Source organism: Brienomyrus brachyistius, unplaced genomic scaffold (genome assembly GCF_023856365.1).
Source record: "Brienomyrus brachyistius isolate T26 unplaced genomic scaffold, BBRACH_0.4 scaffold58, whole genome shotgun sequence".
In the NCBI taxonomy this organism is placed as follows: Eukaryota; Metazoa; Chordata; class Actinopteri; order Osteoglossiformes; family Mormyridae; genus Brienomyrus; species Brienomyrus brachyistius.
In genome coordinates, this window is record NW_026042333.1 from 1,118,245 (window position 1) to 1,140,896 (window position 22,652).

The following is a 22,652-nucleotide window of genomic DNA, read 5'->3' on the forward strand; positions in this document are numbered from 1 at the left end:
GAGACCAGGCCAACTCCCCAGCTGGCTGCAGAGTGGGAGAGGAAGAGTGCTCGAGATACGACAGTGGCGGAAAAGCCAGAGGGCCATCCCTGTGGACGGCTGCAGGCCCTTGGAACGTGAGCACGCGCTGTCCACTCGTGCAAACAGAGGCTCATCCGAGAGAAGCCTTAATGATCACAAATCCACAGGAAGCATCCTGAGATGCTGGCCGAGAAGTCGAGCTCGACCGGCATCATGAAGGATTTTGGGAATCCAGTCCAAGACGACACATCAGTCTTTGGCACAGAAGCAAACGTGATGTTCTGCTGCATTTAGTAGTAATACATTTTTAAAGGTATTAACCAGCAGAAAGGACATTGACTGCCATCCATATATGTAGGTCTGGTTCACCAATAGCGGTGAGTCAGAGGGATAACAGCTGGGTGAAAATGACAAGGGACACTCTGCGGTTGAGTCACCTCGCAGATCAGTGAGGGAGGAGCTTGATAACCCTGAGAATATCCAGGCCCCGAACATGATTTGGGAATAGCAAGAGATTTAGCAAGGGGGGAGCCTGTCCTGAGCAGGGCGACTGCTGGGATCGACCACTAGCAGCTGAAATGAATACACCGACTGAGCTCTAAACTGAGCTCTTGATGAACCCACCCGTCTTGGTATCTTCGAGCTAAAGCACTTCCACAGCTAATGAGGAAAACAGTCTTAAACGTCCTCTTTTTTTAATCTCAGAAGAAACCCGTGAGAATTTTCCATTTGGACTCTGACGTCACTGAGACCAGATGTTCCTCGAAGTCCCCGGACAACCTGCTCCTGCACACTTAACCCAAGAAAAATGAAACTAGATCGGGTGGAACTGTCCCGGACAATCCTGGTCTTTTGCACTGCATAAACCGGTCAGCATTACGTGGCACACACGTTTCATGCTGGGAAGCTCTGAAGGACCATGGGAAGCCACATTACTGAGGTCTCCCTGTGGAGCGTATCTGCAAGAGCAGTGCCCTCGCAGTCCAGTTCTGATGTAGGTTGAACTTCCGTGAACATGGAAGCTACTGAGCACCATCTGGCTACACCACAGCCATCTTCCATCCATTTTCACTTCAGACTGCAGTTCTACTCACTGGCGGAGAGGTTCCCTGTATTGGCCAGACTCCTCGTCGCAGGATTCCTGAAAACACGCCTTTACATCGTGCCTCTGCCTTCCTGTCGGAGAGGAGGAACAGACTGCAGCGGACCGTACAGACAGCAGAAAGGATCACCGGTGCCCCCCTGCCCTCCATCCAGGACCTGTACCTCTCAAGATCCAAGAAAAGGGCAGGAAAAATCATCACAGACCCCGCACACCCTGGACACAGACTTTTTGACCTGCTGCCCTCCGGCAGACGTTATAGAAGCCTGCAGACCAGCACCACCCGACACAGGAACAGTTTCTTTCCCCTCGCCATCTCCCTCCTAAACAGCTGAACTGTCGCACTGCCAAACACCTTCAGCACTGCACTGCACTTTATGTACACTCCTTGGTATATATCTGTATATATTCTGGTATCTATTCTGTAATCTCTGTTTTTTTCTTCTGCTTATAAGATTTAGATTATTTTATTGTACTGTTCATTGCTCATTTATACACACATATATATACTATGTACATACATACATATATTTATATTTATTATATATATATTTATAAATAGTATAAACATATTATTATACAATATGTACAAACAACACTTACATACACCTGTTAACACTTGTCTTATACTGTAGAACAATCCATATTCACAGTCATATTGTAACTGTATATTATAGTATTTACACTTGCTCTGGATATTGTTCATTGTATCCTTACACACTGCTGTTTTGTTTTTTGTTTTCTTTTTACACTACTTGAGAGACAACATCTACCGGAATCAAATTCCTTGTATGTGCTTGCACATACTTGGCCAATAAACACGATTCTGATTCTGATTCTGATTCTGATTCTGATTGGCAGCAGAGCCTTCAGACGAGCGGCTGGGAGGGGGCTGGGTGGGTTGACCTGTTGGGCCCCCCCCCCACAGGCATCTGACCAGCCTAGGAAAGGGAGACTGTCAGGGGCCCCACGTCTGCTGCCTGACACGCGTTGCGGTGCCCCCCCCCCCCCCTCCGCAGCACAAAAGCTGAGCCCTCCCCCCCTCGGTCCCTGGGCCACCACTTATCTCTCCGTGTATTATTTTTATTACAAGTTCGTCGTTCGTCTCATTCTGCTCCAAGGCGGCGGCATTGAACGCAGTTAAAAATAACCAGCAATGAGCTGGGAATCTGTGTTTGTGGAAAGAAAAATAATTATGAACAGGGAAGTCCTGATAGAGGATTCAAAGGGGTGGGGGGGGGGGCATCAGTGGTCCGGGTGGGGGGGGCCGGATCAGGCTTAAAGGGCCATCTGCAATAGCTCAGCGTCCAAGTGGCAGACGGGACAGCAAGACTCGAGGAGGGCCTGCGTGTCGGGGGGGGGGGGGGGGGGGGGGGATGGGGGTCACAGACAACAGATTTCTCAGTGGGATGGTGGGGGGGTGTTCCGGTGAGCCCCACTTGCTTCACCGTCGTGTCGATGCTTTCTGGTTTGTTACTGGTCCATCTGCAATTTTCACTGACATAACAAAGTTCATTCATTCCCCAGATTGGGGGAGGGCGCACACTAACCACAACCACGTCTCCCCAGGGCGAACACGCATAGATCTGCACCCCCCCCCCCCCCAGCATTGTGACTACATCTATTTTTATCCAGGTAAATCCTTCCCTCCAGATGTAGCGCATTTACTGCAACGTCATTCACGGCTTGGAGCCCAGAAGACGGTACAGCGTCTGGATGTGTGAGAGGAACGGATGAAAGGTCTGCGTCTGCGCGCGTCTGCGCATGTCTGCACATGTCTGCGCATGTCTGCGCGTGTCTGCGCAGTGATGCCTGGAAGTCCGTGGGGCCCTAACGCTGTAACTCATTTAAATGCTGGGTGTGCGTCGTTCTAAATTTAGAGCGTGTAAGAAAGACGAGCTTTTCCCAAATGGTAATAATTACACATACAGGTTGCAAGTTTTTTTCATTCAATATATATTTTACATAACAAAAATTCCACATACAATATACGAGTATATAAATTTTTTCAGTAGATGTCCAGGATGGGCCAGCATCAGCCATTCTTATACATTATATTTTTTTCCATTTTTGTGGCATACATATTTGTATTTTTTTTTTTTTTAAAAAAAAAAAGGTACACGATTTTTTTCTTCTCCTATTTCAACGTTAATAAAATATAAATTATTCATAAGATGTGTAACCAAGTACAAATAAAAAACAAAAAACACCTCAACATAGAAATACTGGAAAACAACAGGAATGGCAATAGGAAGGTGCTACAGGTGAGCTTCCAATGTCTCTTTGGTCTGATGGGGGCAGAGCGGCAGAAGTGCTGTCAGTCTGAAGGGATGGCAGTCAGGTTGACTTTGGTCCAAAGTCCTACAGGCTCAAAGCACTGCTGGTCCAGATCAGTGTTGGACCAAAGCCATTCCAGTCCTGAAGAAGTCCAAAGTACTACTATCGTTACAGTAACAAAGTGCTACTAGTTCAGAATAATATTGGCCTAAAGTGATCCTGGTCCAAAGGATCATTGGTCTAGATCATTACTGGCCCAATGCACTGGTCTAGATCACTGTAGACCCAAAGCACTACTAATCCGGATCAATATAGACCAAGAGTACTACTAATCCAGATCAATGTAGATCAAAACTGGTGCTAATCTAGATCAATGTAGATGTTAAAATGTTAGAATTCAGACTGATAAGACTCGTGCACTACTACTAGTCCAGAACAATGTTAGTCTAAGGCACTTTTAGTTAGAGACATGAATAACCAACAATACTAAAAAATAGGCTACCGTTCCTGTCTAAGTAATACTGCAGGACACCTCCACACAGCCGGGGTGAGATGAGTCCTCATTCACTTCCCTGTCTCTCTCGACCACGAGGGAGCTTGACCTAAATGGCCTTTCTATTCCGAGGCCACTGACGCGATCCGTGCAAGTACTGAACTAGCACGGTTTGGGGGAAATGATTTCAAAGGGGAATCGGTTGCAGTCTGACCTGAATTCTCGCACCTGCCTTCTCTTGAAAGGTAAGACTTTGCTGCGGCTGGCGGTTTGATGGAGGAACTCGCCGTCTGATTTCGAGGTATGAGACAAGACGGGGTAACTGAGAGCGCCCTGAAAATCTACGCTTCTTTTTAGGCCGAGCTGAGCCAACAAACCATACCTGTTTCAGCCTTCATCTGGTAAGATTCAGCCAATCCTATAACAGGGACATGCCATCCCATCATAAACATGGCTGCACTACACAGCTAATGCGACCAAGGTGAGCCAAACCAACAAACACCATGCTTCCCCAGAGAGGCTGCAGTTTCCATCTTCAGACACTATAAATAGACTGTGCCATTGAGGACCCCAAAAGTTCTGCATTCATGACGAAGTCCCCCTAACATTTAAATACCATGAAACGCAATCTGTACAAACCGTAAGTCTACGATCATGACTGCGGGAGTTCAGAGACTGTAAACACAATATACGGATTAAATACACCAACAGGCCTCGGCTTACAGCACCGGCCCTGTTTACAGTGATTCCCTGCTGAGAAAAAAAAATTAAAATCACACGATAAACTCAGTGATACCGCTCTCCAGTCATAACAATAAATTGCGGGAATTTCATCCAGAAGAAATAAACGAGGAGAGGATCTGCGCCTGGAGGCCGATAACTCCATTCCGTGATTTCATTCCTCATCCATATTCAGTCAAACGCAATAAACAGCATTCAGCGGTCAGATGTAAAAAAACAAAAAAAAAATAATCGGCTGCACGAATCCCCCATGTCCTGATTGAATTTGTACTGGCTGGTGTTTGGCTAAGCGAAACCTGAATGAGCACCGACGCTGTCGTTGCCGTCTTAAGACCAGAGACTTTTCAGAACATTACACCTAAACCAGGAAAAAAGCAACTTCAAAACAACGAAAATAAATTGTCACTGCTGAGAAATTAAGCCATTTAGGTCAAGTCATTTGTTCAAAAAGTACAACATCAAGTCACCTCCCATTTCCCAAAAGGACTTGAATCTGTGATCTTGGTACCATCCCCAGCTAGTGGGAAGCCCACTTAAGGAGAGACGCCCTCAGATCTCTTACCAAGTTTCAGTCTGAGCAAAACTGACCCACCAAAATATTGACTTTGACCTTCTGAAAAATACCTTCACTGCACCAGCATGTTGCCCCCCCCCCCCCCCCAGCCCTGACGAGGCAGGTTCTCCTTCATCGAAATGCGCTACGACCGAAAAACAGTGAGAGCGGCGAACCCAGGATGTCAATTTCCCAGGTTCCTTTGCTAAGATACAGTTATAATAACAGTACATTCAGCTCTATGAAATGGGTGGTTGTGGAATAATAGAAGCTTTTGCTGGTTTCGTTTAAGGCACATGAACGGCAGACAGAAACAGCAACCAGAGAGAATCTTTGCTAATAAGGGGTTTCTTTTTTTTTTGCTTTTACAGTTGAAGGCCGTTGGAGAAAAACTGAAGTTTTCAATTGCATACACTCACGGCTCCGGGTCTCAGTCATTAATACTTTTTTTTTTTTCTCAACGAGTGCCTGACCTAACCAGGCCCAGTGTTGTCAGGGGAGCCGTCGAGCTCATGTCCCCATTTCTCATAAGAGGGACATTCAGAACCGCCTTGGAGATCCACAGTGTTGATGGACTGTTCGCTCTGGCCTGGACGAACAGAAATAACAAGCCACAGGCATACAAAGTGAGAGCTCACCGCAAGGCGTGGCGGGAGGCTGTCACAGGTAATACTGGCATGAATCAGCAATAACAGAACAAAGGAGGACACGTTTTGAAAAGTCGCCATGCTAGTCTGTACCCAGAGGGGTAGGAACATTATATTTAGCTAAAAAAATGAAACAAGTTTGCATAGATCGTTTTCATTTTGGTCGCTCACTGGAAGATCGCTCATCCCTGAATCCCCAGATTTGTTCCCCACAACATCTGCTAACAAACTTGTCGTGCTCCATGTTGGGTTGGGTGGGGGGGTAAGAGGGCACACGGTAGGCTCTGTTTTTCAGCGTGCATAGTGCAATGTACACTGGGACGTGAAAGTGAATCCATCCACGTCTCCTTACAGCGAGATCATGCCCACCCTCTATCTAGGCCCCCCAGCCGCACCCCCTCACTCGTCCACATCGGGCTTGACATCCAGCATGGCGTGCAGCTCTTCGGGGGCGTACCCCAGCAGGCTCCGCAGGTCGCAGACGAAGCGGTACACGTAGCGCTTGCCCGACGTCTTGTGAATGATGCTCTTGTCATAGTAGTATCTCAGGCCACGGCTCAGCTTCTCATAGTTCATCTTAGGCTTGTTCTTCCGCTTCCCCCAGCGTCGCGCTACCTGTGGGTTTACGACATGATCAAGACCCTCCAAGTATCACGACAGGGTTTCTCCACTTCTCTCATAACGCGATCCAGCCTCTCCAAGCATCGCGATAGGATTTACACCAAGGTTCTTACAACATGATTGAGCCTCTCTGAGTATCGTTTTAGGGTTTACCGACGGCCCTTACAGCATGATCCAGACTGTATGAGCATCATGACCAGGTTTACTGACCGCTCTTACAGCATGATCCAGACTGTATGAGCATCATGACAAGGTTTACTGACCGCTCTTACAGCATGATCCAGACTATATGAGCATCATGACCAGGTTTACCGACCGCTCTTACAGCATGATCCAGACTGTATGAGCATCATGACAAGGTTTACTGACCGCTCTTACAGCATGATCCAGACTGTATGAGCATCATGACCAGGTTTACCGACCGCTCTTACAGCATGATCCAGCCTGTATGAGCATCATGACAAGGTTTACTGACCGCTCTTACAGCATGATCCAGACTGCATGAGCATCATGACAAGGTTTACTGATGGCTCTTACAGCATGATCCAGACTGTATGAGCATCATGACAAGGTTTACTGACCGCTCTTACAGCATGATCCATGTTCATTCCCCAGCTGCCAGTTGCACTCACCTCATCCGGGTCAGACAGCTTGAACTCCCAGCCATCACCTGTCCAGCTGATGAAGGTCTGGCACGACTTGTCTGTCAAGAGCTCCAGGAGAAACTGCCACAGCTGGATGGGTCCACTTCCTGCCAGCCAGACAGACACAGGGATGGGTCAGATGAACCGGGTCAGTGCACAGCACAACATCAGCGGCCCAGTGTGATCCATTAGCTTCAAACAAATTCATTCATTAATTTTCCTTTCATTCTATGCGTTTATCTGCGTTTTTAGGCTACTGGTTAAAAGCCATTTGGGGGGGGGGGGAATGAATGGTTTAAGACACAAGCCAACCCCAACAAATCCTACAATTGAGTTACATAACATGCATTTGAAAACCAGTCACCCTGCAGGTCTCGGGTTGCCTGCATAAATCCGATTCACAGCAATGTTCCCCTTTGTGCAGAAATTCAAAGCCAGCAGAAGAAAATGCTTTCCAAGAAATGAATCAAATTGTTCAAATAGACACCGTGATGGGAATTCCGGAACGTGACCGCAGTAAGTGTGTGTGTATGATGGGATCCATCGCTCTTTGTTTGAATGACCCTATAAAATGTTTTGTTTTCTATTAGCAAGTCCATTTCCTACCTAATAATCATCACTAGGGGGCAGAATTCTTAGCCTAAATGAGCGTACAAGAATTGGTGATCCTTAAATAATTAGAAGAGACATTTACTCGCGTACCGTAACTTTAGAAACGTGCAGAAAATACTGAAGTCAGGAAAGCAGCGAGAACCTGCCTAACGCTGTCTCCAGGTCGACGAGGGCCTTACGGTAAAAAAAAAAAAAAGAAAAGAGTGTGCAGAGTGGTCTGAAAAGCGCGGCACTACGGCAGAGCTCAGCGCCTGTCGAGAAGCCGCCGGCACCGGCTGCACCCCAGCTGTGAAAAACAAGTCGACCTCAAAGCTCACACGTGACTCTCTCACGCATCTCTAGCTCGGCTCCCTTATCGTCACCTCCATCTCCACCCAAGTATGAAGACCTTTCAGCTGTACAGGGATGCAAGAAGGTGCAGGGTGGAGCATGTTCTGTCGCTCGGATTAGTCCTAGCATCTTCGGTTTATCATCACTGCACTCCCACCCCCCGCGACTTTATTTCAGTAAGGTGGCCAACAAGACCCTCCCCTCCCTGCCTACGCGCCCGCATTCTTGGCACGGGGGGGGAAAAGGGAGCGAAAAAATTTGCGGAGAATTCACAGGCATCCCCGAACCCTCCACCCTTCACCTAAGTACTGTGACCCCTGTCGAGTGCCTGGAGGCAACTGGGCCAAGAATGCGGATAAATAAAAATTAACTCAACTGAGTTAGAATTATTATCCATTTCATTTCAGCTGCTACAGGTTCACTTTCCTCTAAGCTTCTGTTACTAATGGCTAGTAGATGTTGACAGGTGTGTATGTGTTACCTCCACTGCCTGCGTGGCACCGGGTTACGGTCACTGAACTGCTTCCTAGCAGAACTGGACACATTTTGAGCCAAACCCAAAACCACATGGAGTTTGGTTCAAGTGTCAAACATTTCCGAGTATGTGAACCCAGGATGGTGTGCGCATCTCTGCCTGCAGCAGCTCGGAGTCTCACAGATCTAACCGCACCTTCTCCACACCTACGTCCTGCACCCAGAGATCAGCTTGAAACCACTTTCTTTTCTTCTTTAGATCTCAAAGAAACATTCACTTTTTACAGAAAGAGACGCAGGGTCACGCAGGTGGTGACGTAGGTCGCCTGAAGCTTGCTAAGATAAGGCTGAAGACGTGTCGCTTGCTGGTAAAAAAGGGGGTTTCAAAAATGAATTTTGTCGCTCATGCTTCCAAGTTGCCAAGACAACCGAGCAGGATGTGGGATCCAGATGAGCAGAGCAGGAGATGAGCAGATGTGCAGAAGCTTTGGCTGCATTTGCAGGAGAGTGAGAAACATGCCAGGTTGTGGTGCCCATTTCTTGTTCAGCTCCGCTTTGTCACCGTGCTTCAGATCATCCTGATTTGGTCACCCAAGACCCAGCAAGTCAGGAACATATTCAGGGTCGGGGAAGTTATTTCCAAAAGTAAACTGTTATAAAGAGAGGCGCATAAAATACAAATACACACCAAAGTTTTGTTCCAGCCAAATAGTATAAAGAGTCACAGTCACAGAGTACTAAACTGGTTGATTGGAACAAAATGAATGCGTACTTTCTGGACCTGAACTATCCACCTCTGTCTATAATGGATTTTTTGAGTAACTTCCCCAACACAACATATTTAATACTGCATTGCTAATGTTCTCTGTACCGGACTGTACTAGTTGAATCAAATAATGAATTTTCAAAAATAAATTGCCATAAATGAATCCACAAAGAATTTTGGGATTCCTTTCCTTTATTGAGTCACACGGAGCGAGGCCCTCCCACGACGCACCTGTGTATCCGGCGAGCACGGCCGCTGGAATGACGGACTTGTCCGTGCTGAGCTCGGGTCGCTCCCTCACGTAGTCCTTGAAGGTTCCCTTGGCCCGGTGGGCCGGAGGCACCTCTGGGCTCTCCTCTGAGTCGAAGCCGTCGTAGGACGGCACCCTCTGCAGGCCACTGAAGGGCGGCAGCCTCCACTCGCCGCTCTCCGTGCTCTCCGTGCTCTCGAAGGAGTCCTGGCCATCCAGCGTGCCTGCGGACCCCCCGGAGAAAGTCAACGCCCTGGCCTCGTTCCCCCATCCCCCAGCATGTGCCTTAAGCTTAGGCGACCTCAGCGTTCACATGGCTTTGGTGTAGGTGGGTCGCGTAGCTCTGCTCACTAACTTTTAAAGGTCAACGTACATCAGGCTGTGGAAAGGAAGAGAAAATGTACACAAAAGTGACACTCGACACCACAGTATGAGGCACGTGTCTGATTGGCATGATTACAGGATGGCTATTGAATACATATCATTGGTTTCCGTGGTTCTTGCGTTATTTATGATTATTCTCTTATAAATAAAGACATTAGTACAACCACTTTCAAGTTATCTATTACCTAACTCACCCGTAACAACTCAATATTTTGCTGAAGAATCTAATTCCTGATCCAAGACGCCATTCACAGCACTCAGCAGTACGTCAGAAGTCGCCTGAACCGTTCGATCAAGCCTTTAATAGCTTCCTTGAACCCCATGCTACCTGATGTGTGGATTTAACATTTCCACTTCTAAGCTCGCTTCCATGGCAGAACTGCAATTCGTATGGCCGGCTAAAATCGCTGATGCGCGCAGAATCTGCATTTTGCTATTGAAAGCTGCCGGTCGTTGATAGAAAACCTTGAAGCCGCGTGTAGGGGTAGTCTGGGGGTTTGGCCCTCGCATTATTTCCCACGAGATGAACGACGGCACGCTGACGGCCGTAGGACCTGTGGCACGGGAGCCGCGGGCGCGGACTGGCAGCACAAGCGGCAGGGTCCAACGTCAGTCTGCCAGTCACCGGCCTGATTCGGAGGCCGAGACGCACCTCTGTGTACCAGGCCAGCCAAATTCCGAAACAAAATTGAGTTGTGGTTGGCGTCCCCTAACTCTGCAGGGAGCCTTAAGGCCTTTAGCACGTCCCAATGGGGCACTCACGTCACGCTAACGAAGAAATGTGCTCAAAGCTAAAACCCACTGAGGCCCCTGTAAGTTTCGCTATGACATGGACCATAGAAGCTCCCAGCAGTTTTTTTATTTAAAAAAAAAAATAAAAAAACCCACAACTTAGAGCCTATCTCTTCTTACGTTTGACAGCAGGGCGAGCACTAAGTTAACAAAAACCAGAGTGCTTCCTGTCATCACTTTACTGGAAGACAGAAGAGAAAAACACGCCGCTGTCCTCAGGCATCTGTAGAGGTTCTCGTTAGTGGTAAAGTTTTTTTAAAATTTATTCACAAATTGTTTTGATCTTATCGTTTAATGTTTTCCTGGTGTGTCAGTGGTGCAACTGGCTTGTCAGAGTCTCACTCATGTTGAGTAATTAAACTTGGGCTGTTAAAGAGAATGACGCTTAACATCATTGTGGTCGGACTCCCCATCTCAGTGGCACGCGACTCTCAGTTGGACTCCCTGCCATGGATCCGGACCCCTGGCGCTCCCCCCACCCGCCCACCCCGCACATCCTCACCTCGGCTGATGTGGCCGACGCACATGTTGTCGAGGGAGACGACCTCCTGCTTGACGGTGGGGAGGTAGTCCCTGGGGAGGGGGTCGAGGATCCCAGCGTGGGTGCTCTCGTACTTGATCGGGAGCAGGTCCTCTGAGCTGATGGGGTGCAGCATCTGGTAGGACTCGGTGATGAAGCCTGGATCTGAGTACTCAGATGGCGGGACGCACTGGGCATGCTCGATGCCATAACCTGGGGGTGCAGAAATGAAAGTCCTTCTTTTTGCTAATCTAATTAGTAGAATCTGTGCACAGTCACGTGACGCCGACACAGAATCACAGACAGAATCACAGACAGAATCAAGCCCAGGCATGAGATCTTGCATTAAATAAAAAATTATTAGCTAAAACTAAAAGCTGTACATTGTATTAAATTCTTATTCTTGGTACCTAAATATTGCTAGCATACGTTTAATATTATTAATTAAAAATAATATCATTATTTTTTATTCATTTTGTTTGTTTGCTTGTTTGTTTATTGTATGTTTGCTTTATTTTGTAGGGACAATGAACTGTGAGTAGCTGCCCCAGAGTTCGCTAAAAAGCTGCATTTCATCAGCAGTCCCGTTGTCATCATTCATTTTGGGGGCTAAACCAAAACTTCATGCTGTGTTACCGTGCTCTTACCTCCAAAATAATCCAAAGGATAGCAGGCATCCTGGGAGGTGGGGTTCACCACATCAGTGTGGAAATATTTCGCGTCTTCAGGAGAGACAAGCCATTGTTAGCGAAACAACACTGCTCAGTGTCTCCCGGTTTATCAGGTGACCTTGTGCTGATCCTTGGTCTCCCTGCATGCTTTTTCCTCGTACACAACAAACAGCTTCCTTCTGAGAAGGTAGAAGAACATCCATGCTTTGCACTCATTAATACATGAGGAATGACGTATCGTCAAAGTGTGAAAGGTTGTGGGTTCAGACGCCACCAGGGGGGTCTGTGTGCTGCTCTGCTTCAGCACGGCCACTGCCTCAGAGCTGGAGCAGAAGATCCTGTTATTGGTTTGCCAAAGAGCAAAGGCCAGAACCCAAGGGAAGGGATCAGTCTGGCTCAGGATCCAGCTAAGGGGATTCTGCTAAGGGGATCCAGCTAAGGGGATTCTTAATAGAGGGATGATTCTTGGATTGTTAACATTTACATTCCAGCTCAATAAATTAGCGGTTTTCAGGAAGCTTCTGTTTATGCGAGAGAAGAAATCGCTAAATGTGCCTGGAATGCTGCCAGGACGAGGTATTAGACAAAATGGAAACAGGGGAACACTACAGGTCAGATGTGTGACATCACTGAAATGTTTGTGCAAAAAAAAAAGGCAGCCAAACATTCAAGGAGCGCGTCACTTAAAACAAGAACCATCTCATACGTTCCGTCTCAGGTAGAGAACATAACTTAACACGCCTTAACACGGCACGTTGTGTTTGAGAAAGTTTGTAGCACTAACATTTACGAGAAGTTCACAAGCTCTGCAAATATTTGCTGCAGAAGACACCTGCTCTTCACCCCAAGGGGCCCAGGATGATGTGTTGGCCTTAATGCATGGCCTACCTCTCTGCAGCATCTCCAGATGCTCCCAGAGGATGTCGCCCACGAAGTCTGGCGCCAGCTCCAGGAAGCGCTCCTTGCCCAGAGCACAGAGGGTGGCGCCGTCCACACAGAAGCGGCAGAAGTCCACGTTGCGCAGGCTGAACTCGTTCACGGTCCACAAGAGCCAGGCTGCCACGTGGCTCTCGCTCCACTGCAGAGGGTCTGCACAGACACAGCAGCATTGAGGGGGGGGGGGGGTTAGAGGTGTCACTCTCATCCAGCTGGAACTGGGACAAATTCCTTTCACGAGGCACCAGCCTTCTGCATGCTCAGATAGCTGTCACCATGGAGACGTGCTAGTAAACATAAGAGTGCCAGGTAGGGGCTACAGAGCTATCCTGGAAAAAGGTTAATGCACAAGCAGAGCATCCCTGTAGAAGAAGCTTGCTGCAAAGAAGATCCATGAGGGACGCTGATGATAAGATAAGACGCCTCGTTTCCACTAAACCGCTACCGATAAACAGCAGCCCACACTTGCACAGCACACTAACTGGACTGTTTTGGCTACAGTCCTTCCTAACGCTGTGACTATGTGTGTGAGCCCGCTACCCCTCCGTCGTACATGTGTGTCTGATGCAGTACCCCTCTGCCTCCCTAGGCGCGCCCCACGGCCCCTTACCGATTGGGATCCCCAGCCGCTGCTGCTCCTTACTGAAGCCGTTGAAGGTGGCCCTCAGGGCCTGTGACATCATCTCCTTGCTGCCGGGGGTGAGTAGAGGCACGTCCTCACACTCCACCTCTGGGGACGGTAGGGGGAACAGCTCAGCCAAGAGACAGAGGAGTGGCCCCCGCCCACCCCCCAAGATCTACTGCTCCCTTTATCAGCAGATCAACGCACAGGTGCCACACAGGCGAGGTGAGATAGAGACAAGCAGTGTATTAAAATCCTTTCTTTGGTTCAACCCTCTCTTCAGCAACTTCCAAAGACATTCTCAGGCAGGCTGTAGGGGGCGTAGTGGTTAAAGACACATACTTGATAATTACGGACACAAGCTATGTGTTGCACCCTGAGCGTAGTGCTTGTGCTGCTTAGTTGGGCTGTATGAACTGCCATCGAAAAGCACTAAAAGTTGATGTTCTCTCCCATGATCAAAGCCATGTGCCGAAGCAGTCAGAGGGGGGCGTTGTGGTGAAGAGGGAGGGTCAGGGGTTTGGGGTCAGAAAGGTGATGTCACTGTCTAGACGATCCCCGATTGATTCCCCATTCACCGTCTCTGGGTGACATGGCGTTCCCATTGGGGGATCAGACCAAATCAGTCGAATACTGGGGGGCGGAGCTTGTCCTGGGATGGAGAGGCACACTGCAGTGAATAGTGGCTGGAGAAAAATCCCAATGGAACAACAGACCTACAAAACTGAGTGTGGGGGGGCAGGCAGGCGGGCCTTTAACACGGTTTATTTGTTTTTCAGCAACACACAGCAGCACGTTGGACAGACGCCGGCCACTGAGAGGCGCCACCAAGACAAGCGTGAAAATGCCAGTGGATCGCGGAGAGAGCCAGCAGGCACCAATCAGGATACCAGGAACCATAAACAGGACCTTCCGTTATACCAGCCTGTCACCGGAGGGGGCGCTGACGATGTGCTTCAGTTACTACTTTAGCTGCTATTTTTTTTTTTTTTTCACGAAACATCCCGCAAAGCAGACAGGAAACTGACATCTGTGTTTTGAAAGTAAATGAAGGACAAGTGAATGAAATAAGAGGATAATGTATTAACATTACAGGGGCTTCTGTCAAGGTGTGCGACCTCGGCTCCGCGAATGGCGAGGAGCATAAGGCCGCCAAGTGTTTCCATGGGGGCGAGTGTGACCGCACCGTGGGTGTTTTTTAAAACTGCTAGCAGTCATGGGGGGGGGGGGGGGGCGGGCCCTCACCGGGGCCACCCGGACCCCAACAAGCAACCCACCGCTTTCGGGAACCACCTAAATGCTCAAGGGTCCCCTGAAAGGGGTCTTGAAAAGACTTACGAAAAACCAGGGCCACTTATTTACATCACGTTAATTATAGGCACTGCAAACCACATTATAAGTCCTGAATGCTAGTACTGTTGCTGTTCTGATGCTGGTACGCAATTACGAATTCACCTTTAAAAGCGGTTCGTGTGGCAAGACTTGAAATCACTGTGCATTTTATTCTTTATACCGCAAATGAGGTACGAATTTGCATATAAAGCATAAACTGCATGACAATTTCTTGTCAAGCGAGAGCAAATGCGCGTAAATGTACGCATTAGCGCTGCTGTGACCGTGCACTGTTACGACCGATTGCCGCAAGTATCTCTTTTAAAGGTGAATGCGTTATGTGCAGTTATGTGCTTCCCCGTACAACATCATACATTTAAACAGACTTTAACACTCGTGCTTCACACAGTTTTAAGTGTAGATATATTCTTTCTATCTGTGCTGAGGCTACAGTCACTATTTCCTGCTTGTTCCCGTCTTACCAAACAGCTATTCATCCTCTAGCTACTATTTCTAAGCAGAATTGCCCAAAAATACCAGCCTGATGCAAGATTTTTTTTTTCTTTAGCGTTCTAGCATATTCCAGTTCTATCCCAATGCCTGTTTATCTTGAACCTAAGAGAAGGTGTCTGAGTCAGACCCCCCTCCCCCAAGTATGCCCCCCCCCCACAAATAGGGTACTTAAGCTGTTATTCCCCAGAAAATTACTCAGCTGTTTCATCCAAGTATTAACAAGGAAAGCGTCTCCAAATGGCTTGTATTTAAAAAGCCGAGGTCTGCTGCTGGATGAAGGTAAAGTACCTCTAGACCGTGCTGTTCAAAACTGAAAATGATTGGAACCTGCGACAATAAGGTCCCTGCAGGGGTCAGGGGGTCATGGATTCGGGTCCCCAGCTCCCCGCTCTTTTTGAGGTCGTGTCTGCCCTGCCCGTCCAGCACGCTAGCGCCCTTTGTTCCAGATCAGTCTCCCGTTCATGTGAACATCAACAAGCACCCTGGTCACTAGAAACAAATTCAGAACTTCTACTACAGCCCTGCCCGTGACTCCACCCCTGATCCCACTACTGACTCCGCCCCTGGCCCCGCCCCACGCCCATAGGGATCAGTAGGGTAGGAGTGGCCAGGAGGAGAGCATCAAGAGGCAGATTGGCCCGAAGGCACAGCTGCTGTAAACAGCCCCACTGCCCAGAAACACACCCAGCGTCTGCGCTTAAAGAATGCGGGGGATGTTTACATGCCCACACAAACATACGCCGGCCAAATAGATGTTCTGTTTACACCAGCAGCTATCGCCATGCCCCATCCAACTTCAGGCCGTGAAATCCCAGTTCTCCCACAGGACAGTAGGTGGCGTAGCTGTTAAAGACATGAAGTTGAAGCTTGAAAGGTCATGGGTTCAAATCAGGAAAACTGGCTGCTGCGTTTCAGAGAAAGCACGAAAAACGCCCGAGCGCAACGCTCTTGTGTTGCGGCCAAGCGTGGTAACAATAGCCTATCAATCTGGCCGCTACAGCGTTTTTTAATACACAGAAATGTTTTACTTCAATTCCCTGTGCGACAGGACTGGCTAATTGTTTCAGTTCATACAGAGACAATGGCTGACAGATGTGCCCTGAAGACGGAACAGGCTGCCGCTGACTGCGGGGTGTTCGCCGTGGACGGGCCGCATTCCACGCGCGACTCGCGCCAGCTAATTTAAGGCAGGTCTTTGTTTGTTTTCCTTCCTTTTTATAAAGTCGGCGTAACCGAGGGCAGCCAAGGGGGAGAGCGTCACCAGCCCCCCCCCCCCCCCCCCCCGCACCCTTCCTGAGAAGACAGCAGAGAAGTTTATGAATGAATGAAACCGCACGGCTCTGGCCCGCATCCTGAGGTCACGCCAGAATCAGCGGAATGGCCTGGATCCCCGAGGGTGACGGTGCGTAATCAACACTGGCTTCCACATACCGCTCCAACCCTCGCTGTCCGTCCGCCCCCACACAGACGCTGAGGTAACCACGCTGCAACAATGCAGAGTAACACTCCCCCCGAGCTGCACTGTTGGGGGGGGGAAACAAATTAATTACGCAAGAATGAAATGGCAAGGTGCAGCTACAGTGATTAAGTACAATTGCGGCCTGACCACGCCCCCTGCCCGGCTGAGCCAATGAGGGTCTTATGTGAGACCCATAAGGAACTAGAAAGCACATGACGCAGGTGTGAGGTCCAAGGCCAGGCAGCCAGCGGGATCCAGACTGGGGCTGGGGTGTAGGGGGGGGGGGCATGCGTGGGAACTGGTAGCTCTGGAATCATAAACAGCTGGGGGCGCCTCGAGGCTGGGTGACTCACCGCCAGGAGACTCCCGGTGACGTCAGTGGTGTCAAAACGACTCGTTAATTAGCTGCCCCCGATGAGACAGACGCCCTCCAGTGCACCAGGGGGCAGCGCTGACCTCAGTGTAGCGTGCCTGCATGCGCGTTCCTGCTCTCCTCTGTGGATTCTCGGAAGCTCTTCGTTGGTCACTCAGCGTCTGAGCGCTGAGGGTCGTCCCCCCGGACAGGGCCGCAGCGATACGTGTGTGTGGTTGGCGTGCGTTTGCCGTGTTTTCGTGTCGACTGCGTGAATGTTTATACACATCAGTGTGACTGTACGTGCTTGTTTGTATGTGTATATGTACTTGTATCTTGTTGCTCGTGCTTGTAATGGCTGAATTTACCATGGCTCCAGTCGCACAGCCTGCTCATAACCCTAAACGGAATGTGTCAGACTCAGACAGGCTCCTGACTCCTGCTGATCAGTGACATCCGGGACTGTCAGCCTGTCCGAACACAGACAAAAATGTCTACAGCAACATGCTTTGATTTGAAAAAAATGTATGCAGGCTACGATTGTAAATACCATGTTTAGGGTAAATGTTGCATTTAGATGGAATGGTCTGTCATGATTCGCCATGCAGTTTCAGGAACCCGCGGACACACACTGTCGCCTGTGACTAACCTTGTGACTAACACTTGTGGTAGTGCCACATTCCTTCTAGGGAAGTAATTTCACAATAACACTGGACAAGAAGGTGGGGGGGGGGGGGGGGGGGGTCATGATCCCTGAGAATGAAAAGACATCTATTGCCCCAAAACATGAAAATCAGGGTTTATTTTAAAACAAATAATAATAATAATTCTCTTGTCAGGATGGCACTCAGGGCCGAGTAAAAGAAGGTAAAACAGCAATAAAACCAGTTCCATCTGTTGGCCAGCAGGAGGCGCTATTCGGGGCATGGTGATTCAATGAGGTTATACTGCCATTCACATTCAGTACGCACGTCCTTCCTCAAAGCCAAACGTGCTTGGTCTCAGCATCCCGTGGCCTCCATGTGCTCCACCTGAGAGAGCTGCATATGATCTGAAGCTGTACTGACCAGCTCTCAGCCGTCGTCAGCAGCAAGGCCCCCGCGACGGCATCCGCCCACAGACGGCCGAATCGCCGGCGATCCCAACCCTACGCTTTCAGTGCAGGCGTCGTTTTAAAAAGTCTGCCAGGTACAGGACAGGTCAAACGGTAGCTGGGGACCGAAAAGACCCCACCCCATGAATATGTCACGTTATAAAAGACAAAAGGTCGTCGAGTGAACCCAACCTTAAGGACGGTCTCGGCTGAACTTGGGCTCCGAGCCGTGCAGCGTTGGCCGGATCGGACAGATCTCGATCACCGGAGGTAAAACTACAAAGCGGGACATGTTACTGAGGTGCGAACCCACCCACGCGGCTGCGAGTGGCGGCAGCCACACGCTCGGCGGGGGGGGCGGGCAGCATATCGGGGCCCGGGGGCCAGCTTGCACCAGCGTGCAGAGTCTGTGGTCTCCCGTTCCCCTTGTTTCTGGTGCAGGCTTCACAGTAACCTGGATTCTGGGGGCATGCTGGTGGAGATGAAAGTGCAGGCGTCACGGTAACACACAGATGGGTCCTGAAGGGGAACTTTTCCAGACCGTCAGGCACCTGTCCAGCAGGGGGCAGAGCGGTTGGGGATCCTTGTGCACAGCAGCAGGTGTACTTCCCCTATGGAGGATTTCTGCACCCCAATCGACTTCCAGCAGAGATATATTAACAATAAAGCTATAAATTTTGCCTCCGCTGAGCTGCTGAAATGTAAATCCGAAGCACTCATGAGCACAGTTATCCTGTACAGCTGGTTAGGGGGGGTGCCTGTGGGGCTTTCTACCTGTCACACAGCATCCAGATATGAGCCTGCAAAGGGTTGGGAAGGGAGTTAAGGTCTGTCCTGCAGGCCATTACATCCCATCCAGCCTTAGTCAGGCCAGGCTGATCCAGATCTGGTGGACTGCAGATCTGATCGGCAAACTGCCAACTCAAAAGTGAGCCAGATCACTGTACTCATCCATAACTATCAATGAAGTACAATTCAGTACATGATTTCAGACAATGGCAAAGACGGTTTAATATTTGGGGGGGGGGGGGGGGGGGGGGTACGCAAGTGCCGAGTTTGCTGACAGTGCATATTTTCATCCGTCTGTACCAGTTTCACCATCTTTGACTATGAAATACACCAGATTAACGGTAACAGCAGCCACCGCACCTACAAGTTGCAGTTCTGAGTAATAACAGTGAGTTCACGATTCCCCTTCACCCCCACCCCCCAAAACTAGCTGGGGCTAAGTAGTCATATCTGTAAAATCCGTTAATCGTGCTGATCGCCTGTTTTGTCCTGGTTCAATTGTGTATTTTACAATAAATTACGGATTGGCCTCAGCAATACATCCCGGTTTCACCATCTCATCGTTGCGGTTCGCTCATGCACAACGAAGCAAAGTCCCCCCTTAAACTTGAAGGGAACCAGAGCACCCAGACTAATGCCCTGCAAGATCCCGAGCGCATCCCTCAGAGCCAGGGCTGGATTTTAACACTGAGCCGAAGCCGTGGGAGGCGCTCCGGGAGCGTTTCAGCTCCGTTTTGCAATCGTCTTGAAACTTCACAAGAGGCGCCCCAGTTGCTAACTCTGTGGAAGAAATATTCAGCTTTTTCCAAACGGGCGAAGCAGCATGTGCGCTACATACGTGGGTGTTATTATTTGGTTTATGAGGATAAAACATGAGAAGCAGCACAAGTAAACAATGGCATTAAAATCGCATAACAGCAGCAGCGATGATGATGATGGTGTCTGAGTAGACCCGCGTATTGAATTGCTGGCATTGAGCCTTTCATGATCTGCACGCACCTCTCGTTCTCAGACCGCGAGGCGTCACACAGTCCGTGCAAGGTTTGCAGTGTCAGGTCGCATTAAGAGCCGCTGCGTGTGTTATCTAAAAGCATACAGATGTTACACTTATGAGCAATGGGAGGCTCGGATGACAGAATTAACGCAGGCTTCTCAATGAGCGACAGGAAATCTATCTGAGTACAGATCAGCGTTCTGTATTATATTTGCAGTATAGTACAGAGTGTCACGGTTTTGAACATAGAACGAATTCAAGAATTTTTTTTGGCTTTGATTAAAACTGAGATCCCGGCTGACGGTGTCATTGCATCGGACAGAGCTAGCGCCTCATTAAATTGCACGATATTGCATTGTACCGAAAACCAGTAAAAACCAATAGGCAGCGCCTGTAGCGCGCTGCAGAACCCGGGTGGCGAAGAGAAAGTCAACTTACCGTCTACTTTTTCGGACTTGATGTTCAACGTCGGTTTCATATCCACCGCCGCCTTCATGATCCCCGTACCCAGGAGCCGAAGCAATCTTACTGTATGACAGACCCAAAACTATGATATTCTCCTCCTTGTTCTCTTGTGGTCCCAAAAAGAAAAATAAATGAAATCCTTTAATTTGCTTAGTAAAACAGAGTCCGATGCTGCTCCGTCTTCTATTCTCCCACCAGAAACAGTAAATTGCATTTGTCGTTCTCTCTATTAATAGATTTATTATCCTAGATAAAAGACTTCTTATTTGAGCAGTCTCTCTCTCTCTCTCTCTCTCTATCTCTCTCTCTCTCTCTCTCTCCACTCATTAACCCTCCCTTCTCTGGGCGGGTCTGTGTCTTGGTCTCTTTCAGGACCTACGATTAATGTTCCCAGTACAGCTGGGAACGGGTGACCAAGGGTTTGAACGGATCGTGGTGAATCAGCCACTATCCTTTGTGCAATGCAACTCGGGTAGCTGAAAGGTGAAAATAAAGCGAAAAGTATCAGGGTTCAGGCGGGCAAAGATATTGCGGCTACCATTCGTACAGAGACGGCGACAGATCCAGTCGGCGCTGCGAGAGCCGCTTATCTCTGCTCTTCTGATCCATCATGCCTAGTATTTCCTAGTCTTGAAGGGAATATTATTTGGAGATGTGTAGAAATTGCATTGCGTCTGAAAACTGCATCTGGTGTTTTCTATCCACTACAGTCAGAACTTTACTCAGCTATATTATTATTATTATTATTATTATTATTATTATTATTATAAGCGATCAAAATTTTTCACTGATGAAGCTCGGTCAAAGGGCAGCGATCGTTTGCTTCAGGCGTCATTTTTAACCAAAGCAACGCACATGTTGTCTTACTCTCCCGCGCACTAGTCATAAGAAATTTTATGTATACTTTGGACCAAAGAGGCGATGAATTTTGAAACGAAGCTGGAAACCAGGCCAGTCTAGTTCATTAGGAAAAGCAGGCGGTGGGTGTTTCAGGTGAATCGAAACCAGACAGGTGTATCCCCGAGTTCTGGTAAGGAGCTGGTCCCTGTGCAGCCCAAACGCTTCGTTTCGTTTCTGTAGGCAGACTCAACCTGTCGTCGGATCGGGGTCATCAGGTGTCAGCCGGCGATGTATACAGGCTGCGAGACCTGCGATCTGTATTCGAGTCGAGAAGAGCCACTGGGGCGGAGAGTGAATTAAAGGGAGTCGAATTTATATTCATAGAAAACTCATATGAATGTAAATGACCATGCAAATAGAGCGCGAATTCTGTTAGGCTTCCAATCTTAAATTAGCATGATGTACCCCTATACAAGAAGCGTATGATTGTGAGGGTTTCAGGATAATCTCAGAACTATTTGCAGGAGCCCCGGGCGAAGACGGGATGGGTCCAGTTCAGCACTCCAGACAGACAGATTACCGTACCGCTTGTTGCTATCTTTCAGTGCGTATTTCATTCTTAAATATGTAGAGCGTCAAAACTTGTGAAAACAGTACAAACATCTGCAATGATATCAATGAAATCAGTTTGAACCGAAACAACTTAAAATAACTCTTAAGATTAAATTGCCGCACCTGTGTGTGTGTGTGTGTGTGTGTGTGTGTGAAATTCGTCTCCGCCAGCTATGAAATTGCTGTCAGGAAGTGTGCGTGCGTTTGCATGGCTTTAGAGGCGCTGAGCAGACTCGCCGAAAGCGCATGGGCGCCGGGTTACATCGTGCGATGCCCGGCAGGGCAGGACCTACAAGGAAGCGTCACCGGGCTCCGTCATGCAAGCAGATCTCTCCGGGAAAAAGGCCCTCCCGGCGCCAGGGGAATGCAGTAAATGGCGAGAAAGGCGTGGGCGTGTTTGAAGGGCGGGAGCTCCGCGGCCGAGGGAGGCGAAGCCGGGTGCAGCGCCGCTCCGCACGCCTAGGAGGTATTTCTTACATCTGCAAGAAGCATAAACAGCTCTCTCAATAGTAATGTATTTATACAAGTGTGTATTTTCGGGTCCGAATACCCAGTTGAAGTAAATTCAAATGCGGCTGTCTTTATTCTGGTGGGATTTTAACTATAGCTGTTACTGACTACGTGTTCCAGGCCCATAGCCAGAAATAAATTGAATGGGCTGTCCAGCCATTTTCCGACTGGGGGGTGGGTTTCAAAAATGTAATTCTGATACCTGGATTTGTGCCGTAAGTCTCACTCTCTAAACAT

The 22,652-nt window shown here is 48.8% G+C and overlaps 1 protein-coding gene across 2 annotated transcripts; it reads right to left on the bottom strand.

The window, feature by feature from the left end:
* Positions 1–3,156: 3,156 nt before the first annotated feature.
* Positions 3,157–21,118, bottom strand: LOC125724971 (protein C-ets-1-like). Of its 2 annotated transcripts, none has more exons than XM_049001471.1 (8): positions 20,427–21,110; positions 13,445–13,564; positions 12,787–12,987; positions 11,875–11,949; positions 11,210–11,440; positions 9,513–9,755; positions 7,088–7,206; positions 3,157–6,449 (listed from the first exon to the last, which is right to left on the bottom strand). In XM_049001471.1, exons 1-8 carry the CDS (start codon positions 20,482–20,484, stop codon positions 6,234–6,236), a joined length of 1,263 nt encoding a protein of 420 aa, XP_048857428.1. In that variant the 5' UTR covers positions 20,485–21,110; the 3' UTR covers positions 3,157–6,233. The 2 variants fall into 2 exon arrangements, with proteins under 2 accessions (XP_048857428.1, XP_048857429.1); XM_049001472.1 differs by lacking the exon at positions 3,157–6,449 and adding an exon at positions 6,621–6,867 and having other exon boundaries at positions 7,027–7,206; positions 20,427–21,118.
* Positions 21,119–22,652: the final 1,534 nt, after the last annotated feature.

What these genes read in the sequence shown, in the direction of transcription:
- LOC125724971 (XM_049001471.1), bottom strand. Translation starts at nt 20,484, where the DNA reads ATGAAGGCGGCGGTGGATATGAAACCGACGTTGAACATCAAGTCCGAA. An exon ending in CAAGTCCGAAAAAGTAGACG is followed by an intron (nt 13,565 to 20,426) that starts GTAAGTTGACTT and finishes TACCGTCCCCAG; the next exon opens with AGGTGGAGTGTGAGGACGTG. An exon ending in GCGGCTGGGGATCCCAATCG is followed by an intron (nt 12,988 to 13,444) that starts GTAAGGGGCCGT and finishes GTGTCTGTGCAG; the next exon opens with ACCCTCTGCAGTGGAGCGAG.